We start from the raw sequence: 23,149 nt of genomic DNA on the forward strand, positions 1-23,149 counted from the left end.
CACACGAGCCTTTAAATTACTGAGCAATATGAGTAGGATTAAAGCCGTGGCTTTGCTAGGTAGATCCAGTACATTCCTTAGCTTTCCAGCCTCATGGCTGAGGTACTGGCTGTAGCCATGTTTATAGCCACAATTCTATGGCGTTTCAAGGTCCCTGCCAGCCAGCGAGCTACAACAGACAACACTCAAGTCCTCTCTCTGTAGTCGGACCTCCTGCTTCAGTCAGAGTTTGCCCTGGCAGGACAGCCCAGAAAGCTGGCATTTTTAAACGGCACAGCTTTTTTCCTGCTACGGCTGAAAACCGAAAAGCATGTGTTCAGCCTTTCATCAACACTGTTTAAGTGTTTCGTGGCAGGACCTCTTAATGAGCTCCAGGGTTTTGCAGCTAAAGCTGAGTCAGAAAGCCTCTCTTAGATGAGAGCACTTGCTTGCCTCTAGCAAGCGGAGCAGACTGGAGAAATTGCTGCTACCAAGAAAACATGCTTCACTCCATTCTTTCCCAAGCTTTCTCAGGCTTTCAGTGGATTCAGTTAGCCTCACGTTGGGCAGCCAATGTAACGGCGTAAGCGAATGCAGACAGATTGTCAAAATATAGACAGCTTTAATGGAGGAATAGACTTACAGAACCACCGTTCCAGGGGAGACCAGGAAAGCAGAAGCGAGCGCTGGGAGCACGCTCGCCAAATTTATAGGAAAACTTTAGCCTGAGGCGAACACGCCCCCTAAGGGGTGGGACTTATCCCTACACCAAAGTTCCTGAAATATTCCAAAACTGTGCCACCTGTCTGGGACCAAGTGTTCCAAACATAGATGCTTCTGAAGGACATTCACATTCAAACAACAAGAGCTCAGTACTTTATAAATACAAAATATTTGTCTAGTTCATACTTCTAAAAGTTCAGTGTCATGGCATTAGTTTCTATGCAGCTCTGTTGATATCCAGATGGCAAATTAGCACCACAATAGTAGAAGCATCTATGAGAGGGAAAGATTATATGGCAATATAAGAAATTAGAGAATCATTCGAGATGAGGCTTTCTCTTTTATGACAACTTAATCTTTTATGAGAAAAATAATTCCACAAGAACTACCTCAATTCCTTTTGAAGACAATACCCCCCAATGTCCTACTGGAAACTATGGGCCTGTAGGCCAAAGATGGATGCCCCAATGGTACAGAGGAACTGTGGGTGACTGTCCAGGCAGCGAGATGTCTCTGTCATTTCTAGAGTTTGAAAGTTGCTTATTTCTTGTTTGCTTAGGTAATATTGTATCGTTCTGGACTCTTTGATGGAGTTAAGAATAGTTAGCTATAGTTATAGTTTTCCTTAGTTATGATATAGATTATTGTAATTTTTACTTGATAACTGTTTTGCTATATGTAATTTTGCTCCGTTAAAGTTAAAGCCTTCCTTTTTTTGTTTAAACAGAAAAAGGGGAAATGATGGAGGAAGGTCATTGAACAATAAAGAAACTGCTTGGCTGGCCCTGATAGGTTAGAACATAGGTGGGACGTGTAAACAGGAGGAAGTGAGGTAAGACTTCTCAGGCAGATTCTGCTCTGCTCCCTGAGAGACTCAACAGCTCTGCTCTCTGGAGCAGAGACGCCAGGCTCAGCTCTCCCGGGTAGACTCGACAGCTCTGCTCTCTGGAGCAGAGACGCCAGGCTCCGCTCTCCCAGGCAGCTCTGACCCAGGATGGACGGAGGCTAGAATCTTCCTGGTAAGCGCACCTTGGGGTGCTTACACACATTATTAGAAATGGGTTAGAACAATATGTAAGAGCTAGCCAATAAGAAGCTGGAACTAGCCAGGCCAAGTGGTGTTTAAATGAATACAGTTTGTGTGTTATTTCGGGCATGAGCTAGCAGGTGGCCGGGGTGCTGGGGACACAGCCCCGCCGCTCCTATTTCAACACTTTGGGAAGTAGAACCTTGATGCAGGAAGTAAGTCACTGGGGGTTGGGCCTTGAAGTTTATAGCTTGTCCCTACTTCTTGTCTGCTCTCTTCTTCCTAATGGAATGTTATTAGTAAGGCAGAGGGTTAGTATCCTGACTGCATAACTAAGTAAAAAAAAAAAAAAAAGAAAGAAAAAAAACCCTTATATTTGGAGAAAACAAACAGCCAGTGTTCCCACCTTTAATTCTAGCATTCTGGAGGCAGAGACAGGCAGATGACTGTGAAGTAGAGGAGTGGTTCTCAACTTGTGGGTCACAATCCCTTTGGGGTTGCAAATTGGATATCCTGCATATCAGATATTTATATTATATTTTATAAAATTAGCAAAATTATAGTTATGAAGCATCAATAAAATAATTTTATGGTTAGGGTTACCACAACATGAAGAATTGTATTAAAGGATCACAGCATTAGGAAAGTTGAGAACTATTAACTTAGAAGTTAGCTTCGTCTACATAATGAATTTCATGCCAGCCAGGGTTATATAGTGAGACCCTGTCAAAAATTAAAAAAAAAATTTAAAAACCACCAAAAAAGAATGAAAAAACCTTAATTTAAAAATGCAGTATGCAACTAAAACAAGAGTTCTCAAAAAATAAAACATAAATTCCAGAGAGACATTTTTAAAAATGTTCAACACCCTAATTATGGTATCTCCTCTGCCAGGTGCTCTGGTAATCCAGTTGAAGAGAGGGAAGAGGGATTATATGAGCAAGGGTGGTCAATAACATGGCAGGAAAACACAGAGAGCTGACCTGAGCTTGTGGAAGATCACAGACTCTGAACTGACAGCTAGAGAACTGGCATAGGACCAATTTAGGCCCTCTGCATCTGGGTGACAGTTGTGTAGCTTGGTCTTTTGTGGGACTCCTAGCAGTGGGATGTGTCCTTGACACATGAACTGGCTCTTTGAAAGCTATTCCCTATGGTGGGATGCCTTATTTGGCCTTGATATGGGGATGGGGAGGAGGAGCTTGATCCTGCCTCAACTTGATATTCCAAGCTTTGTTGATTTCCAAGGGAGACCTTACCCTTTCTGAATGGAGATGGAGGAGTGAATGGGGGTGGGGTGGGTAGAAGGGTTGTGAGGGAGGGAATGGGAAGAATGGAGGGAGGGGAAACTGTGGCTGGTAGGTAAAATAAATAAAAAATGAAATTAAAAAATTCACATATAGGAATAAAAAATGAAAGTTGATTTAAAAAAGACATATGGACCAATTGAATCAAATTAAAGACTCTGACATCAATCCACTCACCTATGAACACCTGATTTTTGACAAAGAAGCCAAAACTGTACAATGGTAAAATTAAAGCATTTTTTTTAAAAATATTAGATTAAAAAAAAAACAATCCAAGTTCCCACTTCCTCCCCTCCTCCCATTCTCTCTACACACCCTCTTAATCCTCAGAGAGGGTAAGGCACATTGCTTTGTGGAAGGTCCAAGGCCCTCCCTAATATATCTAGACTGAGCAAGGTATACATCCAAAGAGAATAGGATCCCAAAAAGCCAGTACAAGAAGTAGGGATAAATCCTGGTGCCACTGCCAGTGGCCCCTCAGTCTGCCCCAGCCATGTAACTGTCAACCACATTCAGAGGGACTAGTTTGGTCCTATGCTTGTTTTTTCCCACTCTGGCTGGTATCGGTGAGCTCCCATTAGCTCAGGTAAACTGTTTCAGTGGGTGTGCCCATCATTGTCTTGACCTCTTTGCTCATATTCTCATTCCTTCCACTCTTCAACTGGACTTTGGGAATTAAAGCATCTCTAACAAATGGTGGTGGCATAACTGGATGTCAACATGTAGGAGATTACAAACAGATCCTTATCGATCACCATGCACAAAACTCAAGTCCAAGTGAATCAAAGACTTCAGCATAAATCCAGTTACAGTGAAGCTTATAGAAAAGAAAGTGGGAAGTACGTTTGAATGCATTGGCACAGGAGACCACTTCTTAAACATAACACCAGTACACAGATAATGAGATCAACAAACAATAAATGGGACCTCCTGAAACTGAAAAGCTTCTGAGGCAAAGAACATGGTAAATAAGACAAAATGACAGCCTGCAGAATGGGAAAAGGTCTTCACCAGCCTCAAATCTGACAGAGGATTGATCTCCAAAATATATAAAGAACCCAATAAACTAGACATCAAAATACAAAATAACTCAATTTAAAAATGGAGTACAGAGCTAAACAGAGAATTCTTGACAGAAGAATCTCAAATGATTGAAAGACATTTAAAGAATTGCTCAACATCCTTAGTCATCAAGTAAATGCAAATCAAATTACTCTGAGATTCCATCTTATACTTGTCAGAATGGCTAAGATTAAAATCTCTGATAACAACTGATGCTGGAGAGGATACAGAGTAAGGGGAACAGTCCTCCACTACTGGTGGGGGTGTAAAATTGTACAACTACTTTAGAAATTGGTATGGTGATTTCTCAGAAAATTGGGAATCAATCTACCTCAAGACCCAGCATTACCACTCTTGGGGCATATACCCAAAGGATGCTCAATCATACCACAGGACACCTGCTCAACCATGTTCATAACAGCATATTCCTAATAGCCATCCCTCAACTGAAGAATGAATAAAGAAAATGTGGTATATTTGCACAATGGATTATTACTCAGTTGTAAAAACACAATGACATCACGAAATTTGTAGGCAAACGGATGGAACTAGAAAAAAAATTGTCCTGAGTGAGGTAACCCAGACCCAGAAAGACAAGTACTAGATGTAATGCAAAGGATAACCAGACTACAACCCACAGTCCAGAGAAGTTAGGTAACAAGGAGGACCCTAAGAGGGATGCATGGATTACCCTGGGGAGGGGAAATAGATGAGATCTCCTTTGTAAACTGAGGGTTGGGGATGGTAGAAGGGAAGGAATGGGGGTGAGAATATGAGGGAATGGGATGGTAGAGTTGAGGGAGGGATGGAGTGGGAGAGCAATGAAAGAGACATTTTGATAGAGGAAGCCATTATTGGGTTAGGGAGAAAACTGGTACTAGGGAAACACCCAGAAACCCATATGGATGACCCCAACTAAGACTCCTAGCAATAGTGGAGAGGGAGCCTGAGCTGGCCTTCCACTGTAACCAGATAACCCTAACTGTCATCATGGAACCTTCATCCAGTAACTGATGGAAGTATATGCAGAGATATAAAGCCAAGCACCAGACCAAGCTCTGGAAATCTAGTCAAAGAGAGAGGAGGGATGGTATGAGCAAGGGGTGTCAAGATCATGGCATAGAAATTCACAGAGACACAGAGAGAACTTGTGGGAACCCATGGACTCCAGGGTAACAGCTGGGGAACCTGTATGGGACTGAACTACGCCCACTGCATGTGGGTGACAGCTGTGTAGCTTGGTTTGTTTGAGGGGCCCCTGGCAGTGGGACCAGGATCTATCCCTGGTTCATGAGCTGCTCAACCTTGATGCAGCCAGAAGGGGCTTGGTCCTACCTCAACTTAATGTGCCAGGCTTTGTTGACTCGCCATTAGAGGCCTTACCCTTTTGGAAAAGTGGATAAGGGGTTGGTTGGGGGTTAGTTGGAGGAGTAGAGGGAGGGAATGTGGTTGGTATGTAAAATGAAAAAAAATTTTAAAATAAAAAGAACTTTAAAAAATTGTGTTATCTACAGCCCACATATGTTATGTTTTTGTTTTGCCTTAAATAAATATGTTTCCTAATTTCTATAGAAAAACATTTGGGTGGGAATGGGTAATAAGGCAGGGTAGAAGGAAGGAATATCAAGAGGTATAAGTAACACTAATTTCATTTTGAATAAGTCACACCCTGGATCTGAGCCAAGGAAAGAAACATCTTTATCCCTGAACCCAGGACTAAAGACACGAGCCCTGACTCTGAAACCAGTGCCAAAGAAACACACCTTGTCCCTAGAATTAGAGCTAATGAAAGAAATAAGCCCTGGTCCTAAAATTAGAGTCAAAAGGCTAAAAAGGACCAGTGAAAGAAACACAGTTTGGCCATGAAATCAGAGCCACCTCTACTCCTGACCAACAAGACTAACCAATCCCTGAGCAGGGAAAACTAACCAATCCCTCTTCACCCTGGGAAAACCCCACTCTTTCCTAAGAAATCCTAAATAAAATAAGCCCCTCTGCCTGTTCAGTTAGAGGCCACTGTTCATCCCTCCTGGGGCAGAGGCAGTCACTCTTCTGGACTCCTTCCCAAATAAATCTTTCTCAAAAGAGTCTTGGGTGATGATCTCCATTCGCAGGCACAGGATAGAAGAACCTATCTGGGGCATCCCTTAGGGGACTGAGCTGAAAAACTTTGCTGAAATGAGAACCGAAGAACCTTGCTGGGATGCTTCCGGGGGTGGGGGTGGGGGGTTGAGGAAGGCGGAGCAGAAAAAGTAACAACTTTTCACTAGAGTCAGAGGAGATTGCAACATTTCTTCAGGGGATTCTCCTTTAGCCAAGTGTTAGCAAAAGAAGTAACATCTTGCGCTGGAAAAAAAAGTCGATAGCTCTGTTAGGACATTCTCAAAAGGGAACAGAGCTCAACTGTAGCAGCTCTCCAGGAGAAGAACAGGATCCCTATATCCTGCTGAGAGACCATCCCCCACCGCACCCCAGCTTCAGATAGCCTGGCTTCCTGATGGTCAGGACACCTGTTCTCTAGGGCTGAGCTGTCCTATTGTGGCTCCAGCCTCCAGAGTTGTCTTATTGTGACTCTAAGTATAGCTGGGCTTTGCAGTAAGTCAGGATATCTCTGCAACTCCACAACTGTAACACATTCCCCTACATTTTGGTGCCAAAACCCAGGATAGACTCTCTTGAGGTCTGTGCTCTCCCCCTGGGGTCTGAGCCTCACTGGAACCCTATTCCTTAACTCCAGTCCATCTACAACAGGCTCATCTTCTGGCTCATTGATCGCTCAGCATTCCATCCAATAGCATCAATTAGGTGAGTTTCCTCTTTGGTCAAGGTCAATGTTTCCCTGGATCTGAGGAAGTGACTGTTGAGTGTCTGGCTACCTTCTAGTACTCTAAGTGGAGGTACCCCCAGCCACAGTCTTCAGGGCTACAGCTGGCCCTCTTCACCTGACCATACTGCCTACCCTTGGAGCTGCAATCAGGCAGTTTCCTTAGGCCAAATTGGGTTATAGCATCCCTTCCTGTCTTCTCCTATCCTCCTCAGGAAAATCTACAAGAGCCTCATTTTCCCAGTCCATTTCCTAAGAATGAGATCTCCCTCCTAGAACTCAGTTTTCTCTCACCTTCTCATCTCTACGCCCCGGTACCAGGCACCCAAGTCTCTCATAGGCTTAGCCAGGCTAAGCTTGCTACATTTGACCCCCTGTTGAATTGTGTGATGACCCTCTGAATGGCTTGGTTCTCATTTAGTCCTCCCTGAGTCCAGAGTATTCTCACGACTACAGGCAGCAGTGACTTTTCCCTATCCTCCCTCATCCTTGGGAACTCAGCATTCCATACCCTCCCATTCCCTTTGGGATGCCTCCTAGAAAATCTCAAACCTTTACACCTGACACCTGATTTGAAAGGCCCTAAACTTGTTCGCCTTTGTAATAAAGTTTGACCTCAATATCCCTTAGATAAACAATCTAAATGGTCGCTGCATGGCACACTAGATCCCAATATTATTTGGGACTTTTACAACTATTGTGAGTGATTGGGGAAATGGAACGAGACACTCTATGTTAAAACTTTCTCTAACTTTTGCTCCAAGCCTTCTCTTTGTGCCTCCTGTTCCTCCACCCAGTTCCTGCTAGCTATGACAGGATGAATCTACTACTACCTTTGATCCAGCTAATAAGTCTCTCTCTCTCTTTTTTTCCTTGTTTTTTTATTTTTTTAATTAATTAATTTATTTATTAATTAAGGATTTCTGTCTCTTCCCCACCACCGCCTCCCATTTCCATCCCCCNAAGAATATTATATACATAATAAATAAATAAATAGATTTTTTTTAAAAAAGAAAAATCTCTCTTTTTATCTAATTCCTCCCTTTAAAAATTCCCAATTTTCTCACTGAATCTGCAACTGATGATGATGAAGATGTGAGGCTTACTTTTGCTGCATAGAACAGTTAAACCTGACTGGATTTCAATGTATCTATCTAGTTTGGCAGCAGCCTGAGAAGGGGGTTCAGGGAGAGTCCACCAAGAAAGTACAAAGAACAACATAGATGGTAGGGTGGTGACTCCAGCCACATGTATCTCTGGCCTAAGCTGGTGATTGTAAAGCCACAGGCAAACAGCTTTCTCATGAACTCCTACCCCAAACATTGGGTGCCAGGTATAGTACAAATAATAAAAACTCAGAGACAGATATTGGGGCTCAACCTGAAGATCAGAAAAGCAAAGCAGTCCAGCCACTAGCTCTTATCTCTACCTCAGACCGAAATGGATGATCCTGACTCCACAAATCCTCAGACTGAGACTGAGACCACTCTCCCCCTGCCTTATATTCTTTCCTAGTGTTGGGATTAAGGGTGTGCACCACAACTGTCTGGCCTCTATGACTAACTAGCTATAGGAGTGTGTGAGGCTGCATTGTCTCAGTATTTTCTCTGAATTTGTCAATTGATAATGGGGCTAGACATTGTTGATGTATTTATTACTTATATATTGTATATAGTTATTGTACTTATTTTTTATAATTTTTTCTTATATTATAACCTCTTTTATTGTTTTAGACAGAAAGTAGAAATGTGGTGATATCATGTCTGTTCTCTAACAAAGTTTTCCTGAAGATCAGAGAGCATAGCTAGCTACTCATCAACCAACCATAGAGGTCTGGAGGTCTGTACAGACAGACAGTAAGTGATATGGGTAGACAGAGAGAAGAATATAAGGTGCAAGGAGACAGTAGTTCAGCCCCCTTTTAGTTAAAATGCTAAAACCCAATTGAAGTAAGTCACTTACATATTGTGATAAGCATTGTGACAGATGCAAAAAGCAGAAAGGGCCATAAGAAAGAGGAGTCATATATGAGTGACAGAGCACATTTTGGAAGGAAATTATAAACACCATATATACTAAACATTTCATATACTAAACATTTCAGCATTGAAAACCTGAGAAAGGGATCATTTTTCTATATACCACAGACTACAATTATTATGACCAACAAATGTAGCATTAATGCAATATTATCTGATAATTGAAGTTTTCAGTTATTATAATAGTATCCTACATAGTATTTACTATTTAGAATATAATAAAAGATCATATATTGCATTTCTTGAATCACTTTTAAATTTTCATAAATTTTCATAAATTTCCTAAAATAGGGAGCTGAGAAGATGGTTCAGTGGATAAAGCTTTTGCTGCACAGATGTGAGGCCTGGCATTCATATCCCTTGCACTCAAGTAAATGTGAAATGGATATTTAACCCATCTATAATCCCAACTCTCAGGAGGCAAAGACAGGATATCTCTAGAGCAAGCTGACTAGTTAGACTAGCCAGAATTAGTTATCTCCAGGGTAAGCAAGAGACCCTGCCTCATAATAAAGTGGAGAACAATAAAGAAAGATACTTAATATAAGTTTTTGGTTTCTGTACAATACATACACTTCCCACCTACATGCATATGCAAAATTAAAAAGCAACTCCAAAATTAGATTCATAGTCTTTGCTCTTTTTCATCCATTGTGACACTGACATCTTTAAAAGTCCAGATATGTATGGTAAAGCATGGTCAGAAATCCTAAATTTAAACAACTTCTCATTAGATAAGTAGAATATGTGTCCTTCCTGCACTGCACCAAAGGACACTTGATATGCCAGTCTGTCTCATTATTAATGGTCCTAAATTTGATCACTTGGTTAAGATTGAGACACTCAAAGCGTCTATTACAAAAGTTATCAAATTCCACTTTCTTAACAATCTGTGGGGTAAACTTAAATACCATGTCAGTGTTTTATTTCTCAACAAACCTTCACCAAGTGGTTTTTATTATTCATTCATTTCTTTACAAATATTGAATGGTACAGGATGGTTTCCAATTAAATTTATCATTAATTTTGTTGAATCTTTTATATTTATTAGCCAATATTATTCTGTGTGGAAGTAGAAGCTCACTTTCCCCTTTTATTAATTTATTTTTTACTGTGATTATGAATTCATGTATTCTTTCTTTATTATATGTGTTATAATCTATTACCATCATTATTCTTTTTGACTGGCCCAAAATAAACTATGTATTTCAGGATGGCCCCAGATATAAGGCATTCCTCTTACCTCAGCTCCTTAGTTTTACAGTCATGAGTCAATGCACCTTGCCATTATCTTTTTGATGTTCAAATTTTCTCAAAGTTGGCTAACAAAAAGCTCTTCAAGTGAACTATGTTCTTTTTAGAACCCCATTAGCCTTATATTCTGGCACATGGAGATGTTTCAAGATTGCCAGGCAGTTTACTTGCCTCAGAAATTGTCATTTCTCAAATAAGCCCAAACTCCTTTACTGGAAAATGGTAGAGACCAACCAACATCTGGACATGATGTGCTCACTGCTTTTATGGTTTCATTATTGATAGGCTCTCTCAGTGTACAGTGCTATTAGTTCTTTTAAATTTTTTGAGTTTGTATTGGTACTTGAAGTTCAGGTCTAGCATTTCTTATACTCATTATATTCACTCTAGTGCTGTGAAAATAAATAAATTAGCCCAAACTTGGTGGCTAAAAATGAACATATTCTTTCAAAGTTCTACAGGCTCAAAGTCTTGAGCCTGAAGCAGAGGTCTGAGAAAATGAGTGAGACACAGTTACATTTAAAGCGTCTATAATATCTACTAACTTACTCTTGGCCAAAATGAGTTGTATGGTCATACAAACAGTCAATGAGGTTTTAAAGGAAAGAAGAAATAAAAAAGATTAAGAAAAACACATGAATTCAATATTCCTATGTCATATTTTCTGTTAAATTTATTACATTTTCTTGTTCTAACAACAAAGGATAATTTTTGTAGGTAAAGGTGAACATTTGGGGTGGTTTACTAGATTGTTGTATGCTTTGGAAGTTGTTTGATTGCACTTCCTAATTACTCAGGCAACATTATTTCCCTTTTCGGATCTATTATGGGGTTGAAGACTAGGTAAATATAGCAACTTTTCTCTCATGACTTGTCCAAGTTATTTATTATGCAAGACTTGGCCTAGTTAGGATAGGATATTTGTTTTTATTGTATATAATTTTGTAGTAGGTTCAGAATGCTCTTATTTAAACAAAAGGGAGAGGTGCTGCGGGAGGACCTTCGCTCCTTCAGCCAATAGCCACTGAAGTACAAGCCCACTGAGCCTACAACTTGCCAAGGTAAGCATAAAAGAGAAGAGGGAGTAAGGCTTGTACTATTACAGGATGGTTGTTACTGGTGTGTCCTTATGGCCTAAGGCCCACTGAAACCTGCCACAGCTGAAATAGACATTGCATAGATGGAGACTATATGTCTCTGCACAGGAGTTATTTCAGAAGCTCCATCAAATATGAATTCCTGGGGATGGGTGGTAGTGGTGGTGGTGTCTTTGGGACTTGCCCAGTCTTAGTTTTCACCAGCCAATTCTAAGGCAAAGTACTGTTCTTACTACTCTGCCCTACCCACAGTGAATGAGGTCTTGCTTTATAATGCTGTTCAACATTGGGGTACTATTGGTAAACGTGGCTTTTGGACACAAAATTGATGATAATATGGGTGGCTCCTCAGATTTTAACAGTGTTGATAACCTGTACAGTGTCAAAGGCAGCTTCAGCCCATATCACCCGCTTCCATCACTTTCAGGCTGAAGCTCAAGTCAATCCTACTAGTGTACAAGTATACTATAGGTACTGCAGCCAGTCCATAAACTCCATCTGGAAATTTTGGCCTTCATACAGGGTCTTCAGCATTGGGTTTCATCACAGTGGGCCTGAAAATAAGCTCCAAGGCAAAGTCAAAAGCTGTGCTAGCTTTCATGCTCTACTCCTCAGCAGGTGGAATCTTCCTCCCTATCTGTCACCAGGGATTGGAAAAGGGGTTTCAAAGAATGGTGGAATTGGTTTCTCTCATGCTGTCTTAACTCAGTTCTAGCATCTCAGAACTTGGGTTTTGGCCTGATAATAGAAGGTTTAATGTATTACTCAGCATCAGCTGTCTCTGTCAGGCCAGGAATTAGATTGCAAGTCTAAGGCCTGATCTTAAGTCTTCTCTCATCCTCAACTCTCTCTAAGCTGTGCTGCTTAAAGTTCAGGGAGGCAGGTCAGAGGCAACGCTTTCCTTCCTGCTTTCTTTAATATATCTTGACTTATTTATTTTTATTATTTTTATTTTAAAACAATCTTTTTTATTTTAGATATCAAGACCAGTTCTCTCTTCTTCCCCTATTCCCACTCCCCAGACCTTCTCCCTACCTCACACCCATCCACTCCTAAGGCCTCCCATAGAGAGTCAGCAAAGTCTTTGGCCTATTCTTTAATAGCAAAAGCAGGCACTATAGTCTTTCATTTGCTTTCCTTAACTCATGTGAAAGGAATTTATATATGATTAACTATTCAACTTGGTGTGTCTCAGTGGAAATGGTTAATGAAGCAGCTTAGTCAGCCACCATCTTTCTCTGCCTTCCATTTTGATATGTAATGCTTTGTTATTATTAATTTAAAGTATTTTATTTATTTTTTTTGAGACATGGTTTCTCTGTCTGTCCTGGAGCTCTCTCTGTTGACCCAATTGGCCTCAAATTCATAAAGATCCATCTGCCTCTACCTCCTGCATGCTGGGATTAAAGGTGTATGCCACCATCATCAAGTTTAGAGCCAACTTCTTAAGGATTCTAATGGAGACTGGAGACCAGCTGAGACACCCAGCCACAGAGACTGAACAACTACAGGATTCTTGGACATTCTGTCTGGAAATAGCCATTGTTGGACTAGCCAAAGTCTATAAGTTACTCTAATAATAAATCCACTTTACATCTCTCTCTCTCTCTCTCCTGTTCCTATGGAGAATATTGACTAATACACCCATCTTGTTGATCAAGGGTGATCTGGAGACCCCCTAAACAATACACTCTATTGTTATTGCTGCTGGCTCAGGTCTACTGCCTTGGAGTTCCCAGGCTCGGGTGCACCCCGAATTGCAGAGGACCTGGCTCAGGCTTACTCCCTCAGAGGTCCCAGACTCATGCTCGGACCTGCAGAGGTTCTAGGTTCCTGCCTATTCCCTTTGATGTCCCAGACCAATGCCGGGACCAACATGGGTCCTGGCTCAAGCCTACTCCCTCTGAGGTCCCAGACTCATACACAGATTTGCAGAGGTCCTGGCTCAGGCCTAGTTCCTGGGAGGTCCTAGACTCATGCCCAGACCCACAGGGGTCTTGGCTTAGGTCTACTCCCTTGAAGGTCCCAGATTCACATCTGGACTCTCAGCAGTCTCTGGCTCTGGCTCACTCACTCAGTGGTTACTTCCCTGTACCTGTTCCAGTGGAGATCTCTGACTCTGGATCGTCTATTATTTTTAATAGATTCTTGAGAATTACTTGGTCTATACTTCTGGCTAATTCTGAGAAAACTTACCCTTCTCAGATCTCTGTGATAGATGTTGACATCCCCAACAGGCCAGGGACAGAGGTCCTCTCCTCTGTTCCCTCTTAGACAACCTGATTACTCAGTCTTTTCTCATTATAAATAGTTCTCCAACCCCAACATTGGGCAGAGATATGTCTAAATTACTCTTTCCCTTTTCTTTTCATCCAACTCCTTCTGGAATTGCCCCTCTCCTTCTAGCCTTTGAAGAGTCTCCTTGTGTACTAGCTGATACTAATACTTCACCCTATCCTCTTCCAGACTCCCCCTTTGACACAAAAGTATGGGGTACCTCCTTTCCTTCAGTGGCTTCCCATCATCATCTCCCCAATTAATATCATTCTCTACTTATTACTTTTCTGTTCTAGACCTTAAGGATGCTTTCTTTACCATTCCTTTATACCCAGATTCACATGATCTGTTTGTTTTTACCTGGGAAGACCCTGACATGAGAAATTGTCTCAGCTTATTTGGACAGCCCTTGCCCGGAGGTTCTGAGCTCTCTCCCATTTCTTCAGCCAGGCTCTGGGCACTGACCTCCTTTGTCTTGTTGACCTGTCTCCCAACTACTTATGTAGACGACCTCCTATTATGCAGCCCCTTTCTCTCACTGTCATAGCAACATACTGTTAAACATCTTAAATTTCTAGGGAAACAAAGGATAGGATGCAGAGTCTCCCACTATAAAGCTAAGCTTTCTTCTGTTCCAGTTAAACATCTAGGATTTCTCTTATTCCCCAACAGCTACAAAGCTCACTCTTAATGGCAGACATTACTTATAGTCCCTCACATCTCCAACCACAAAATAAATTCTCTCCTTCCTTGGCCTGGTAGAATACCTGAGAACCTGAATTCCCAAAGAATTCCTTATTCTATTTCCCTCCATTCTGATATTTATGCTGTTGTCATATGTTCTAAATAAACCATCAATCCATCATCATAAGTTGGTTATCTCAAGTGGTTTTTACAGTAATAGAAAACTGACATACCACACCATGGTTAATTTTTGGTTTAAAAATTATTACAAACTGGGCTGGAGAGATAGCACAGCAGTTAAGAGCATTGGCTGCTCTTCCATAGGTTCTAAGTTCAATTCTAGCAACCACATGGTGGCTCACAACCATCTGTAATGAGATCTGGTACCCTTTCTGGCCTGCAGACATACATACAGACATAACACTGAACATATAATAAATAAAAAAATTTTAAAAAGTTTAATATTTTAAAAAATATTACAAACTACCACAGATAATGTAAACATTCTCATGGCATACTAAGACCTTGTGTTATACTTGTACTTAGTATACTTTGTTGAATTATCTAGAAAATCTACATCAAGCTTGAAGGGTATATGGACCACTAGAGCTAAAGTTAAGAAGGTTTTGGAGTCTAGCCTTGCTAGTAAGCATAAGAGCATCATTAAGCATTTTTCAAAATACAAAAAGAAAACCAATTCTATATGACTTCCATTTCCGTGAGCAGCAACTTTCGGCTGTACTTTGTTTTTTCCTTGGAAGTTTGCACCTTTGCTTGGACTCACTATGTTCTGTTAATGTAGGTATTTATTAAATTTTGTCCTGAGAGGATGGTCACAAAGCAATGTGGTTCTATCCCTAAATGTCAAAATCTAAGACAGGTGTTACATCTGTAATTTTTTTAAAGGCAGGGTCTCACTCTGTAACCCAAGTTGGCCTTGAACTGAATGACAAGATTATAGGTTTGAGTCACTATACCCACTCTGCCTTTTTAATGAGGACATACCTTTACTTTGCCATTGTGTAAAATGTGAGTCCATTGATGGCCATCTTGACTGCTAGAGATAAGGAACTCTTTCACAAACATGCTAGTAAAGAGAGATTTCACTCCCTGGGTTATTATTCCGGTGACTTTCATTGTCTTTTGTAAGTCCACTTGCAACCATTCTTTTGGATCATTTACCTGAGGAAGAAATATTGGAAAAATATCCTTTTCACTATTTGCTTCCATAAATCCACAACTTTCTTTTTAATCATACTACATTACTTATCTCCCTATATAATGGTTTGTTTGCCTCCTTTATTTGACTAATAATCATGAGGGTCAAATTTTTCATAATTCTTTTCTTTTTTAATCTTCTTGGGTCATCCACTTAATAGGTTTCTAGTAAGTGCTGAATGAATTAAGGAACCATATCTACTAGAATATAAAGTCTGGCAATGTAATACCCAAACTCTGGATTGAACTTTATCTACCAGGCTGTTTTCACAGTACTACATACTAGTACTACATACAGAAATTCTTTTCTTCCAGATAGTTCATTAATGATCATTTCTGTCTTCAGTGAATGCTGTGTAAAATCATGTGCCTGTGAGGCATCGTTGACTTCCCTAAACATTCTTTTTAGGAACCGTGAACAGAAATACCTATGAAAAACGAGGCTTCTCCTATTTTCCAAGGCTCTATTATCTATTTTTATTAGTTAAGTGGTAAATAGGTTGTTCTTACCTGAGGTCTCCAGGCATTAGTTCTTCCCTGGAGATGAAGTCGAGCTTGTGAAGGAGACCAACTGGCAAACATATTGGTGAAGTAGGATGAGGCATTAATTTGTGTATCTGATATTACTTTATTCTCCATTCCCAGTGGTATGCTACAACCTAAAAGAAATAAAATTGCAATGTTGTCACATGGGTAGGCTGCAGCATAGGCTTCACTGTGCTGCATTGAATCCTCTATATATACTGTTATCACGATAATTTTCAGGCATCAACTTTTACACAATTCCTATTATTGCTAAAATGCCCAGATTTTCTGGTCGGTTCTGATTAGCTCTGCTTGATTTCAATTTCCTTATTGATAAAAGCATAAGAGATGACTGTTTTTGGAGAACCCTATTGTTAGTATAACTACAGTAACAAACTCTGGTTTTGTTGTTTTTGTTTATTTTAGGACTATGCGGGATTGTTTTGATTGTTTTGTTTTTAATCACTGACAGTCCTCTATTCTGTGATAAAAATCCCTCCTCACAGTCTCAGGATAACTAAAACAGATATTCTACTCATGGTTGAGAGAAAAAAAAATAAAATAATATGGGATGATTTGGCACTTACTGCTTAAATCACAGCCCATCAACTCCATTCGAAGAGTACTGCGGATGCTAGAATGAGTAGGGTGCAAACGGATATACCGAGCAATAATTGGAGGATTAAAACTATTGTGCTTAATCCCAGATGAATCCACATTGCCAAAGAAGACCTATTAGAATAAATTATCAGAAATATTTGGAAAGTAAATATAAAGTGTAAAGAATGTTGTTCTATTTACATTTTCCTTCTAATTTTGCCTCTGACATTTTTTCATATGCTGACTAGATAGATGATATACATGAAGACTTTTTTTAAAGCACCAAGAAGACTGAAGACAGAAATCTTTAATTAATAAATAAATAAACATGAAAAAAATAAATTAAACCAAAAAAAAAAAAAGACTGAAACAAGGTAGTTTGGTTTGGTCTGTGGTTTTCTACCTTGGGTACCTCATAAAAGTTGATGAAGCCATTAGAACTTTGTAACTCCAGCATTGTATCTATCACCTGAGAGCAATCAGAAAGGCAGTGTTTGAATAGTTATACCAGTAAGCTGGTGAAATAATGGATACATAGCTCTCATTTCACAGGAACAACAATTTGGCAGACATTTATGGACATCTTGGTATGCACATAGGAGGCTGAGAAATACTATAAAAGCACCAAGTATAGATTTTTGATATCAGCCTTCTGCCTGTAATCCTGGCTATACACCGGGAATCAGAATTCCTTTTTTGGATTCAGATCCAATTTCACTCATGTGTAGTCCTAACACTAACCTTATCCACCCAAGTACCTTGGAAGGGCCATTTTCATCAGTTTCCCTAGTAACAAGTAGCTATGGTTTGGGTGAGCTTTTTCTTAAAGTTTTGTGTGTTGTAGGACTGATCCTGAGTATGGTAGAGAGGATAATAAGCTGGCCTGCTTTGTCTTAAATTATTCAATTTGATAAAGAAAGCAACAGCCTTGACCTGAACTATTCCATTTTGAGTGTAAGAACCAAGAGATAATGACTATGACTATATATTTTGTTTACACAAGTGACAACCACTAATTGACAGAATATCAAGAGGCATAAAATGATTATTTACACTAGTAAATAATATCTCCAAATGTATTAAGTCATACCAGAAACAACAGCCACATGAATTTATCAATTCTACCTTATAGAACCCATCACTTGGGACTGTAAAAGAAGGAGCACCTCAAGACCAAAGTATGGTAGGCACACTACCAGTCAGAGATCACTTGTCATGAGCCTTGTCCAGGAAATTAGCTACATCAAAAGATTCTGCCTCTGTTTCTGAGCTCAAGCAGTAGTGCAGTTTCCAGTTTCTTCTGCCTGTGACACTTAGCCAAAGTAAAACTCACAGTGGAAATGTCATATCACCTGTAACTGCATCTGACATTTCTGCAACTGAGAACAGCTCTGTGCCGTGCTTCATACGACTTCTTATCTGGTCCCCTACAGACTTCCTTGGAGAATGAACAGGCCTCTTTCTATAACTTCAAAATGGTATCTCTGAATTCTGCAATCTCTTTAACCCTTTTCAGTCATTATGTAATCTTCATGTTTGTTTATTATTGTGTGAAGTATCAATATTTTCCATTGATAATTAATGTTACTATTAAGATTAATAACCAATAATTAATATTAGTAATTAAGATAGAAATAAAAGAACCATTTTCCAATAACCAATTATCAAGGTAAATTGGAACTGCTTGCCAAACCATTGTCAATAAAACCAATATAACTTCAACATTTATTTACTCAATAAATTCTGACCTTGTGGAAAGATAGAAAAATGTCCATCTAAGTTTCTCACACAGCATCTTCATGATGGGTAGGCAAGGAATTAGAGAACTGGGAGAGGAGCATCTTAAATCTTTCAAAGGTCAATGTATTACTAAGCAATCCTCAAAAAAAATTTTTTTTTGATTTTTTGAGACAGGGTTTCTCTGTAGCTTTTGGTTCCTATCCTGGAACTAGCTCTTGTAGACCAGGCTGGCCTCAAACTCACAGAGATCCGCCTGCCTCTGCCTCCCGAGTGCTGGGATTAAAGGCATGCGCCACCGCCGCCTGGCTCTCAAATTATTTTTTACTGCTTGTTTAAGAAATGAAGTAGAAGAGTAAGTTGGAGGCTTAAGTTAGCCACAAAACTAAAGGGTGGACTAATGACAAGTAATATAACTATCCATTTCTTTCTGGCCCCAAACTAGCAATTTGGCAAACTTGTAGCAATTAAGTTTGGTTAACCTTCTCCTATCTCAAACATCCATGCTGAGTTTTGAACCACATAGAACATCCTTTAACTGACTGCAAAATTACACCAGAAGCAATAAAGTTAATTTATTTCTTAGGTAGCCTGAGGAGATAGAATACAGTTTTCACACCATCAATCAAGTTATCCTCAGCAGAATGCAATTTCAGGCCTATTTCAATAAAACCCTTAATAAAAAAAAAGACTTGATACAACTTGGTTCTTTGCTATTTTCCTACATGGCTTGCCTTATTCTTTCTTGCAAGAAATAATATCCTTTCCCTACACTATGACTTCATTAAAAGTTTCCTTAACATTTCTTCTGGTCTCTTTTTTTATCTGAGAAGGTACTCTAGGAAAGATGTCCCTAACCTTAGGCCATACCACAAAGGATTGAAGTGAGTCTCCACTTCTCCCTTAATAGTAGGCCCTTTAAGGGATAGAACCTAAGTCTGGCATGATGTTACATATCTTTAATTCAAGCACTCTGGAGGCAGAGGTTAACAGATCTCTGAGTTTGAAGCTGTCCTGGCCTACTTCCACTCTGCCTTCCAAGTGTTGGGATTAAAGGCGTGTACTACCACACACAACTTCTCTTTTTTTCTTACTTTTTTTTTACTTTAAGAATTTTAACTTTTAGTCTGCATACATTTTTAACACTGTAAATCATTTAAAATTTTCTTTGTCTTTGAATCTCTCTTTACTATATATCTCTCTTTTTCTGACCACACGAGCCTTTAAATTACTGAGCAATATGAGTAGGATTAAAGCCGTGGCTTTGCTAGGTAGATCCAGTACATTCCTTAGNCCACCCACCTCCATCCAGGTCTAGTAAGGTGAGCATCCAAACTGCCTAGGCTCCAAGGAATCCAACATTGCCAACACTGCCTACAACAACAATGGCAATAAGTCTCTCTCTTATAAACAAAAGTCCACAGCTCCCTCTCTGATGTGGGATTCCCATCTGTATGCTGCGAATATGTTTTATTGCCATTGGTTAATAAAGAAGCTGCTTTTAGTCAATGGCTTAACAGAGTAAAGTCAGGCAGAAAATCTGAACAGAGATGTATAGAAAGATTAGACGGAGTCAGAGAGATGCCATGTACCTGCCAAAGGAGACAGAGACCATGTATCCTTACTGGTAAACCATGAGCCTCCTGGTAAAATACAAAATAATGGAAATGGGTTAATTTAAGATATAAGAGCTAGATAGCAATATGCTTAAGTGATTGGCCAAGCAGAGTTGTAGTTAATATAGTTTCTGTATGATTATTTTGGGTCTGGGCAGCCAGGAAACAAATGAGCAGTCTCTGCCTACACCTCTCCTCTGGTACCTTCAACTTCCCTTTCTCCTTCTTCAGTGACAGGTTGTCCAGGTCAGCTCTCCTTGGCACCCACTTTCGGCCTACTAACAGCTCTTAGTGCTCCTGCTACTCATTCCCACTCTGCTATGAAATCTCCTGTACCAGCCCCATTCCTAGCTGGTCTTCACAGGGCTGCCCTTAAAACAGTAAATTATAAAAGGGACTACAAGGTCATCCAGGAAAGATATTAAAACCCAACTCAATTCCTCAACCACCTTACAGAGGCCCTCTTACAACATACCAACATGGATCCTGAGACCTCAGATGGAAAACAACTCCTTATGATCTCCTTATTTTCCTAGAGTTTCCCAGATAATAAGGTTAAACTTATATGTTTAAGAGAGGATCCCTGACATCACAGGCAGAAGCCTTAGCTGTGGCCTTTAAGGTATATCATGAAAGAGACGAAAAAGATTTTAAACAAAAATAGCTGATGATGGCTAAGGCCTCTCAACTGGCCAAAGTAGAAGCCCAGGCTCCCTCCTCTCCAAAAGCCCAAGAACCTTCACATCCTTGCTATTAATGTGGTCAGGAGGGTCAGTTGGTCAGACTTATCCAAATCCTTGGAAACCACCCAGACCATGTCCAAGGTGCCATCAAAAATGACATTGGGACACTGAATGCCCCCATGCTATGAGGAACATGGGGATATCAAACTCAAACCATCCTTCAACCAACCTCCTTAGTATGTCCATGGATGACCAACAAGGCCCAGGGTCCTTTGGCCCAACCGCTGCCATTTCCAATAGAGAACCTTGGGTAGCCATCACAACTTTGGGGTGATACATCTTATATCTCAATACTGACACCACTTTTCCAGTCCTGCTGCATACCTCAACCTCAAAGACAGACCTCAGAGTAAAGGGCTGAGAAAAATTTTCCAAATAAATGGACCTAAGAAATAAGCTGATATAGCTATTCTAACAAAATAGACTTCAAACAAAAATCAATCAAAAGAGACAAAGAAGAACATTTTCTATTTTGTCACAGGAAAAATCCATCAAGAAGAAATCTCAATACTGAACATCTATGCCCCCAAATACAAGGGTGCCGCCGTACGTAAAAGAGACACTTCTAAAGCTTAAATCACACATTAAACCCCACACACTAATAGTGGGAGACTTCAACACTCCATTCTCACCACTGGACAGGTCTGCCATACAGAAACTTAACAGAGAAAAAAAGGATCTAACAGATGTTATGACTCAAATGGATTTAATAAACATCTATAGAACATTGCATCCAAACATAAAAGAATATACCTTCTTCTCAGTGGTATACTACAGAATGGGAAAAGTTTTTTATTAAGTACATGTCAATAGAGGAATAATTTCCAAAGTATATAAAGAACTCAAGAAACTAGAGATCAAGGAAACAACCCAATTAAAAATGGGGTACTGATTTAACAGAGAATTCTTAATAGAGGAAACTCAAATGGACAAGGAAAAAGAAATGTTCAACATTCATAGTCATCGAGAATATGCAAATCAAACCTACTTTGAGATTTCATCTTCTATAATTAAGAATGGCTAAGATCAATAAAACAAATGATGGCTCATGCTGACAAGAGTATAGAAAGAATTGAACATTCATGCATTGTTGGTGGGAGTGCATACTGGTATAACCACTATAGTAATCAGTATGGAAATACTTCAGGAATATGAGAAATGATCTATATCAAAGATCCTGTTATACCACCCTTGGCCATATACCCAAAGGACACTTCATCCTTCCACAGAAACATATGGTCAACTGAAGCACGAGTAATAAATACTGAGAGGCAGATATTGGGGTTCAACCTGAAGACCAGCAAAACAAAATAGCCAGCCACTGGCTCTTACCTCTACCTCAGTCTGAAAATGTTGATCCTGCCTCCCAGAAACCTCAGAATGAAATGGAGACTGAAAACTGTCTCCTCCCATCTTATAATCCTCTCTAGTTCTTGGATTAAGGGCATGCATCACTACCGCCTGGTTTCTAAGGCAAGAAAGTGTGGCTACTGGGATTAAAGGTGTGCATCATTGCTGCCTGGTCTGTAAAGCTGGCCAGTGTGACTGTTTTACTTTTCTAAGTTTCAGGCAAGCTTTATTTATTAAAATACAAATGAAATGCCACTACAGTCAAACATGTTCATTGCTGTTCTATTCATAATAGCCAAAAACTGGAAACAACTTAGGTGTTTGCCAATGGGTCAATAAATAAAATAAAATGCCTCCTAATAATATTCTGCTTTACTAATATATCAGTGCTTTGCTCAGCCACCATCAGAGAAGCTTTCTCTTGCAGTAGATGAGAACAGGAATAGAGACCCACACAGTGAGAGAATTGGGGAGAATAGGAAACTGTGGAATACTAAGCCCTAAAAGGGATGTCTCCATCAAATCCCTCCATTCAGGGCTCCAAAAATGCTGCCAAAGAGAAGGCAGAAAGGGTGAAAAAGACAGAGGGATAGAGGGCTCCAAGAAAACAAGGCTTTCCAAATCAACAGGATCAAAGCTCATATGAACTAACAGAGACTGGGGCAGCATGCACAGGGTCTGAAGGGGTCAGAATGAGATGAGAAACTAGAGCTGAAAGGAGAAGTGGACACATGCCTCCATTCCTAACCAAGAAGCTATCTCCAACTGAAAATCATTTGCAAATGAAAATTTAGTTTACTCCAAGGGAGTCTCACTGGGGAAACAAACTATTTTTTTTTAGTTGTGGGGCAAAATCTAGGATCCTTTCTTAAGTGTGGAATATATACACATTAGAGTACTACTCTGCCATAAAAAACAATGACTTCTCAAATTTTGCATGCAAATGGATGGAAATAGAAAACACTATCCTGAGTGAGGTAACCCAGACCCAAAAAGAGGATCATGGGATGTACTTACTCATAATTGGTTTCTAGCCATAAATATAGGTCACTGAGTCTATAATTTGTGATCCTAAAGAAGCTAAATA

The 23,149-nt window shown here is 39.9% G+C and overlaps 1 protein-coding gene across 8 annotated transcripts in view; it reads right to left on the reverse strand.

Annotated features, from left to right (window-relative positions):
* Positions 1–23,149, reverse strand: part of F8 (coagulation factor VIII) — a 142,382-nt gene that overhangs the window by 10,001 nt on the left and 109,232 nt on the right. For 6 of the 8 annotated variants that reach the window (XM_050124938.1, XM_050124937.1, XM_050124940.1 and 3 more), the window contains 4 exons: positions 19,946–19,996; positions 16,604–16,748; positions 16,002–16,150; positions 15,279–15,455 (listed from right to left, as the gene is read on the reverse strand). In XM_050124938.1, coding sequence (XP_049980895.1) covers positions 15,279–15,455; positions 16,002–16,150; positions 16,604–16,748; positions 19,946–19,996 — 522 coding nt within the window. The remainder of the gene's footprint in view (positions 1–15,278; positions 15,456–16,001; positions 16,151–16,603; positions 16,749–19,945; positions 19,997–23,149) is intronic. The other 2 variants (XM_050124935.1, XM_050124941.1) reach the window with 1 other exon arrangement.

The sequence above is a fragment of the Alexandromys fortis genome, unplaced genomic scaffold, assembly GCF_014885135.2.
Source record: "Alexandromys fortis isolate MF-2015 unplaced genomic scaffold, M_Fortis_MF-2015_v1.1 scaffold_225, whole genome shotgun sequence".
In the NCBI taxonomy this organism is placed as follows: domain Eukaryota; kingdom Metazoa; phylum Chordata; class Mammalia; order Rodentia; family Cricetidae; genus Alexandromys; species Alexandromys fortis.